Source organism: Vicia villosa, linkage group LG3 (assembly GCF_029867415.1).
Source record: "Vicia villosa cultivar HV-30 ecotype Madison, WI linkage group LG3, Vvil1.0, whole genome shotgun sequence".
Lineage (NCBI taxonomy): Eukaryota > Viridiplantae > Streptophyta > Magnoliopsida > Fabales > Fabaceae > Vicia > Vicia villosa.
The window spans coordinates 109021510-109029750 of NC_081182.1; the positions used below are offsets into that span (position 1 = coordinate 109021510).

Consider the following 8241-nt stretch of genomic DNA (forward strand, 5'->3'; position numbering starts at 1 on the left):
TGGATGATTACAAGTTACTCATTTCTCTTTGATGGACATGTTTGTTTCTGAACTCATTTGTCTTACATTGACAAACAAGATTAGCATTGAGATGGTTTCAAGAAAAGGGGTAAAACAGATTATGCAAGAGATGCTCTGGCCTGTAGTGTTCTGGTGAGCTCTGATTTCTTTCAATTAGTGTGTTCAAATAGCGACAATTGTGGCACTATAGAGTCATAGCAGAATTCATAAAATTTTCTATTGTTTTGAAATACATGATTTAGTGCAAACTGTTGTCAATTTGCCGCTATAGCACTTTAGTGTAGCGGAATTTAAAGCAGATAGCAGAATTTTCCAATTTCAAATGGAAATTAGTGTGTACTGCTCAGTATAGATAATCATGATGGATTAGGTAATTATAAGAATGGAAATGGAATACGAGAAAAAAATGAATATGCCTTTTATGTAATTAACTTATTAAGTGATTTCAGATCCAAAAAACTTGATTATCCAATTACAAAATAAAATATCACTCATGAATCGTTGTAAAAATTGCATAAAATTGGATGAATGAAAACTCCTCAAGCTTGATAAGAGAAAAATAAGGATTGCTTTAGATTTAAAGTGATTTACAAGCCATACAGATTAAATACAATCAAGAAAACATGGTTAAGTTGCACAATCTTCATTTGTTTTAACTCTTATAGCTTTCAGTTTCCTCATGTGAATCTCACTTGACATTCAAAGGATGATAAACAAAAGGGATCAGTAAAAGATCATCTTTTCTTCCCACAGTAATTCCAAATTGCTCTGTCATGTCCAATTCTTCACTTTTGGTTCCGCTGGGTAGCTTCCAGTCAAAATGATACAACAACATTGCAAGGGTAAGGTCAACATTTCTCAAGCCAAATGTGCTCCCTGGGCATATTCTTCTTCCAGACCCAAAAGGAATGTACTCAAAATTACTCCCTTTATAGTCAATGTTGCTGTCAATGAATCTCTCTGGATAAAACCTCTCTGGTTCAGTCCAGTACTTTGGATCTCTTGCAATTGCCCAAGCATTGACTATCACCTTAGTCTTAATCGGTATGTGATAACCATTTATCTCACATGTCTGACCACATTCTCTTGGTAGCAAAAGTGGTACTGGCGGGTGTAACCTCAGGGTTTCTTTGACAACTGATTTCAAATAATTTAATTTGTTGATGTAATTTTCATCAACTCTTCCTTTCATTTTGAAAACCTCTCTCACCTCATCTTGTGCTTTCTTCATTATTCTTGGATCCCTTATCAATTCTGCCATTGCCCATTCTATGGTGCTTGATGATGTGTCACCTCTGTTGAAACTGCTGTTTTTAGCACTTCAGTTGGCGTAACCGGTTACGCCTGTTACCGTAACCGGTTACGAACCCGTAAAACAGATTTACTGTAGATGTTGCGTTTGCGTAACCGGTTACGCTGTTTGCCGTAACCGGTTACACTGAAGCCCAACTGTTTTTCTGTTTGTTTTAGGGTGCTTTAAATCATTCCAATCATTTTGTAACTTGTACTATATAAGGAGCTCACTACTCCTATGTTGTGGTTAATGCCAATTCACTATCTCACCCTCAATTACTCTCTCTCTATCTTTTCTCTTCATTCTTTAATCTTCATCTTCTTCAATTGATCATTTTCCCCATTAAAGAAACCTTAATTTGATTTGTATGTTCCAACATTTGGTATCAGAGCCTGGTTCTGATCCGATTCCGCTGCAACAATGAGTACCAATGATCGAATCCCATCCAATTTACCGATTCTTGATTCGAAGAATTACGACAAGTGGTCTAAGCAAATGAAGGTCTTGTTTGGATATCAAGAAGTTCTCGATATCGTCAACAATGGAGTCACACCTCTTGGGGCTGAACCTACAGCTGCACATCAAGCCACTTTCAGGGAAGAGAAGAAGAAAGATTACAAAGCTCTCTTCTTGATACACTCTTGCGTCGATGGTGATAACTTCGAAAAGGTCGGTGATTGCGAGTCCGCAAGGCAAGCTTGGTTAATTCTTGAGAAAGCATATGCTGGGGCTGCGAAGGCGAAGGTTGTGAGGTTACAAACTCACAAGAGGCAATTCGAGTTAACGCAAATGGAAGAGAAGGAAACGATCAACGATTATGTGACGCGCATTACGCGCTTAGTGAATCAAATCAAGTCGTGTGGGGAAACGATCTTAGAGCAGAATGTTGTGTCAAAAATCCTACGTTCGTTGACGTCAAGATTCGACAACATTGTGGTTGCTATTGAAGAGTCGAAGGACCTTACGTCGCTGAGCAAGGATGAGCTTCAAAGTTCCCTAGAAGCACATGAACAAAGAATGGACGAGAGAGGAAGCGATAAAGCAAAGGCGGAATTAGCTTTGCAAGCTCGTTTCAATGAAAGGAGTAAAGGTTCGAAAGGGAAATGGCCTTCGAAAGGGAAGCAAGGCGATGGTGAACCTAAACATTCGAAGGGACAAAAGGGTGAGAGCAGCAGCTCAAACGGTTATGGTGATCGAAGCAACGCGAGAGGTGGAAAACCAAGAGACATGAGCAAGGTACAATGCTGGAAATGCAGGAAACTTGGGCATTTTCAAGCAAAGTGTGGTGCTAAACAGCTTGAAACTAAAGGGGATGAAGCCAAGGTTGCTAGGCAAGAGGTGGATGATGAAGCCACACTCTTAATGATGATTACCGATGAGTGCGAAGGCATGACAGAGGTGCTGGACAGCAGCTGCAAGTCACGGGACAGCAGCTGCAGCAGTGCAGAAAAAGCGACAGTTTTGAGTTCGGAACAAAATGTGATGATTTCGGTTCGTGATGGAACTCAAGGCAAAGATGAGTGGTACTTAGACTCCGGATGTTCAACGCATATGACTGGAAGAAGAGATTGGTTTGTGCAAATCAATCAAGGGGCGAAAAACAAAGTGAAGTTTGCGGACGATTCCACTCTCATGGCCGAAGGTGTCGGTGATGTGTTGATTGAGAAAAAGGATGGTGGACATTCTATGATCAAGGATGTGCTGTATATTCCAGGTATTAAGTGTAATCTTTTGAGTATTGGTCAATTGCTCGAAAAAGGTTACAATATACGATTGGAAGATAAGATCTTGCGGGTTGTTGATGCTAGTGGAGTGCTGATCCTAAAGGCTCCCATGGCTACCAATAGGACTTTCAAAGTGGAGCTGAAAGTATTGGAGCATAGGTGCTTAGCTACAGCTGCAAGTAGAGAGGAGTGGTTATGGCATTATCGTCTCGGTCACTTGAATTTTCGTGATCTCAAAGCGTTGCAACAAGAGGGTATGGTTACCGGGCTGCCACACATTAACGTTCCAGCTGAGTTGTGTGAGGAATGTGTGAAAGGAAAACAACACAAAGGAAGTTTTAGCAAGGATGCGGGTCATAGGACCAATGCACACCTTGAGGTGGTGTATTCCGATGTTTGTGGACCTATGCAAGTGGACACATTTGGTGGCAATCGATATTTTGTCACGTTCATTGACGATTTTAGTAGAAAGTTGTGGACTTACGTCATCAAGAGAAAGGATGAGGTGTTTGATGTATTCAAAAGGTTTAAGTCCATGGCGGAGAGGCAATGCGGTCGCAAGTTGAAAGTTCTCAAAACGGACGGTGGAGGTGAGTATACCTCGGTTGCGTTTGGGAAGTATTGTGATGATGAGGGTATAGTGCGTGAGGTTGTGCCACCCTATACGCCGCAGCAAAATGGTATTGCCGAGAGGAAAAATCGTTCAATTATGAACATGGTTCGAAGCATGTTAAGCGGTAAAAGTCTACCGAAGGAACTATGGGGAGAAGCGGTCTCTACAGCCACATACTTATTGAATCGTTGTCCTACAAAGAAGCTTGAAAAGCTTACACCGGAAGAGGCTTGGTGTGGATTCAAACCGAATATAAGTCATTTGCGTGTATTCGGTTCGGTGGCTTATAAACATGTGCCGGGACAATTGAGAAAGAAGTTGGACGATAAAGGAGAAGAGATGATATTCGTTGGATATCACTCTACAGGCGGTTACAAACTGTTCGATGCGAGAAATCGGAAGATTCAAATTAGTCGAGATGTTATTTTTGAAGAAAATAACAGCAGCAGTCTCAGCGTAACCGGTTACGGCCAGCCAGTACAAACTGGCGTAACCGGTTACGGACAGGAAAAACAGAGTCAGAATTCTGCAGGGAACAGCGTAACCGGTTACGGCCAGGCAGTACATACAGGCGTAACCGGTTACGAGCAGAACAGAATCCCAACTGCTGTATTTTTTGATGATCCAGTCAGTCCCGAAACAGTTCCGCAGCCTCCGAATGATGTTCAAACTGAAGGACACCGTAGAAGATCAACAAGGCAAAGAGCGTTGCCTTCTAGACTCCAAGAATGTGAGAGATTCCAAGATAACGAAGTTAATAATGAAGGTGATTTCGTTCATTTTGCGCTTATGGCCGAATCCGAACCGGTGAATACGGAGGAGGCTCTAAGGGATCCAAAATGGATTTGTGCAATGAAAGAGGAGCTGGAATCAATCGAGAAAAACGGTACTTGGGAGTTAGTTGATCTACCTCATGGTAAGAAGCCAATTGGTGTCCGTTGGGTCTTTAAAGTGAAAGCAAATCCGAAGGGCGAGATAATCAAGTATAAGGCTCGATTAGTAGCGAAAGGGTTTTTGCAACGTGAAGGAATAGACTTTGAGGAGGTGTTTGCTCCTGTGGCTAGGCTTGAGACCATCCGATTGGTTGTTGGTATTGCAAACAACAACAATTGGAGCGTTTATCAAATGGACGTCAAATCTGCGTTTTTGAACGGTCCACTTGATGAGGAAGTTTATGTTGGACAGCCCCCTGGTTTTGAAGTAAAGAATCAAGAGATGAGATACTACAAGTTGCATAAAGCCTTGTATGGTTTGAAACAAGCTCCAAGAGCTTGGAACAAACGCATAGATGGCTTCCTTGTTGACATTGACTTCAAGCGGTGTGTGTCCGAACATGGTGTATATGTGAGATCAAATGCTAAGGATGGAGTGATAATCCTTTGCTTATATGTGGACGATCTCTTGATTACCGGCAGCTGTGAGGAGAGTATTTCAAGGTTCAAGAAGGAACTCATGAGCGAGTTTGAGATGACGGACCTTGGAATCATGAAATACTTCCTGGGCATAGAGTTCCAAAGGTCAAAAACGGGACTGCTCATGCACCAAAGGAGGTATGCACTTGAGATCTTGAAGAGGTGTGAAATGGAACATTGCAATGTTGCCATTACACCATGTGAAGCAAGGCTACAGTTGTCCAAAAGTGAGGATGAGCAAGATGTTGATCCAACTCAATATCGAAGATTGATTGGATCATTGCGGTATTTGTGCAATACGCGACCGGACTTGGCATCTAGTGTCGGTATTGCGAGTAGATTCATGGAGAGACCAAAGGTATCTCATATGGCAGCTGTCAAGAGGATCCTTAGATATATTAAAGGGACTCTTGGTTGTGGAATTCTCTTTCCGGCATCGGATACGAGCCGAAAGTGTGATTTACTTGGTTTCACCGATTCCAATTGGTGTGGTGATAAGGATGATAGAAAGTCAACAGCTGGATACATCTTTATGCTAGGTAGAACTCCAATCTCTTGGTGTTCGAAAAAGGAACCGGTGGTAGCACTCTCATCTTGTGAGGCCGAGTATATTGCGGCATCGTTGTGTGCTTGCCAAGCCATGTGGCTTATGAATCTATTGAAGGAGCTTAATAGTAGTGAGGGTGAGGCTATTACTCTCCTTGTCGACAATGTCTCCGCGATCAACCTTGCGAAGAATCCAATTGCACATGGAAGAAGCAAGCACATAGAGATGCGGTTTCATTACTTGAGGGAGTTAGTGAGCGATGGAAAGTTACGATTGGGGTATTGTCGAAGCGAAGATCAAGTAGCTGACTTATTGACCAAGGGTGTGACCAATGAGGTGTTCAAGAGGCTGAGAAGGAAGCTGAGCATGGTGGACTTGGACCAACTGAAGTGAGGTGGTGTGTTGAAACTGCTGTTTTTAGCACTTCAGTTGGCGTAACCGGTTACGCCTGTTACCGTAACCGGTTACGAACCCGTAAAACAGATTTACTGTAGATGTTGCGTTTGCGTAACCGGTTACGCTGTTTGCCGTAACCGGTTACACTGAAGCCCAACTGTTTTTCTGTTTGTTTTAGGGTGCTTTAAATCATTCCAATCATTTTGTAACTTGTACTATATAAGGAGCTCACTACTCCTATGTTGTGGTTAATGCCAATTCACTATCTCACCCTCAATTACTCTCTCTCTATCTTTTCTCTTCATTCTTTAATCTTCATCTTCTTCAATTGATCATTTTCCCCATTAAAGAAACCTTAATTTGATTTGTATGTTCCAACAACCTCCAGCACCAAACATATCCTGAAAAGTAGTTATCAATAAGGCCAAGCTAATCCAAGAATGTTTAAAGTACTTAAAAGAAAACTTGTAGATAGCACCCAATGGTACAAAATAAAAAAAATCATATGGCAAATATTTGAAGAGGTTAACACACTTACCTGGATTATGGCCTTGATATTGTTTTTTGTTAAGGAAAAATCCTTGTTGCTACCATCCTCATATTTTAAGAGAACGTCTACCAGATCTTCTTCTACATCACCTTCATCATCTTTGGCTTTTGCGTACTTTGCCTCTTTATGTTCATTGATGATATTTTCTAATATCTGATCGGTTTGGCTATGAAAACTCTCAAGCTTAGGCCTCAACCCAGTAACATGTTGTAGCCATTTAGCAGAAGGAAACAAATCTCCCAAGTCAAAACCTCCAGCAACCTTTATCGATTCTTTTATCACTGATACAAATTTTTCTTGGTCTTTGCATTTATCGCCAAAGGCAGACCTCGAAACAATAGTGTATATTGAAGAAATTAAAGCTTGAGTAAGGTTGATTGGCGATTCATTCTGCGAAGCAATCCATTTGACAAGATTGGAAAGCACATCTTCTCTAATTGGTTGGTATGAGTTGACCCTTTTTAGGCTTAAAAGCTCCAAAGTGCAGATTTTTCGTAGCTGTCTCCAGTAATTACCATATGGAGCAAAAGCTATATTTGTGGAATTGTAAGCCAATATTTCAGTAGCTAGGAGTAGAGGCCTTGTTGCAAAGTTAATATCATGGGTTTTCATCACCTCTTTGGCAAACTCGGGCGATGAAATGACAATAGTAGAAACCTCTCCAAGTTGAAGATGCATTATGGGTCCATATGTTTTAGCCAAGTCTCTTAGTTTCCGATGGGGTTGAGAGCTTAACAGATTGTGTATATTTCCTATGATAGGTAGCTCTCTAGGTCCTGGTGGTAGGGTATAAGTTGAATAAGTTTTCTTCTTTCTAATCTTTTGAACCATAAGAGTTAAGAGGACAAAGGAGAAAAGATATGCAAAGTAGAGGATTAACATAGCCATGTTTGTTTCTTCTACAAATGGTTGTAAATCTACTTTTTAAAAGGTTGAAACTGAATTATTAGTATAGATGTAAAAGTACCATTGTGTCCAATAGAATCTGTTGAGAATAATGCAAGTGTGAGTGTGGATAATAGTCCCACATTGGAAAAGTGTGTGGTGACTTGAGCATATATAAGTGGGAGAACCCACTCACCTATTACCTTAAGGTTTTAGGTGGAGAAGTGGTGTCTCTCCCACAAAGGTGTATTGCTCGAAGGAATGTCCCGTGATTATCAATGCTCCCGAACTCGACCCTCCCCCGATGTTGCGCTAACAAATGGTATCATGAGCCTTTGGTTCGAGAAAGGGACCGGCTAAAAAACTTGTAGTTGAAAGTCAACAGATACATGTAGTTGAAGTCAACGGATACAAGTGTATGTGGAAGTGGAGTTTCCACATGGAGGGGGAGCATTGTAGACTCACACTTGAGGGGGAGTGTTGAGAATAATGCAAGTGTGAGTGTGGATAATAGTCCCACATTGGAAAAGTGTGTGGTGACTTGAGCATATATAAGTGGGAGAACCCACTCACCTATTACCTTAAGGTTTTAGGTGGAGAAGTGGTGTCTCTCCCACAAAGGTGTATTGCTCGAAGGAATGTCCCGTGATTATCAATGCTCCCGAACTCGACTCCCCCGATGTTGTTCCAACAGAATCATTGTCTTATCTCTAACGAATAGTTTGGAATTGATGCCCTTGTTCATCAATAATACTGACAAAAATGGTAGGAACAAATTAGTTCTTAAAAGGCTATTATT

General features: G+C 41.3%; 1 protein-coding gene across 1 annotated transcript; it reads right to left on the minus strand.

Moving 5' to 3' along the window:
* Window positions 1–566: 566 nt before the first annotated feature.
* LOC131662293 (cytochrome P450 71D9-like) lies at window positions 567–7534 on the minus strand. The gene is made up of 3 exons (XM_058932034.1): window positions 6546–7534; window positions 6390–6408; window positions 567–1314 (listed from the first exon to the last, which is right to left on the minus strand). Exons 1-3 carry the CDS (start codon window positions 7443–7445, stop codon window positions 710–712), a joined length of 1524 nt encoding a protein of 507 aa, XP_058788017.1. The 5' UTR covers window positions 7446–7534; the 3' UTR covers window positions 567–709.
* Window positions 7535–8241: the final 707 nt, after the last annotated feature.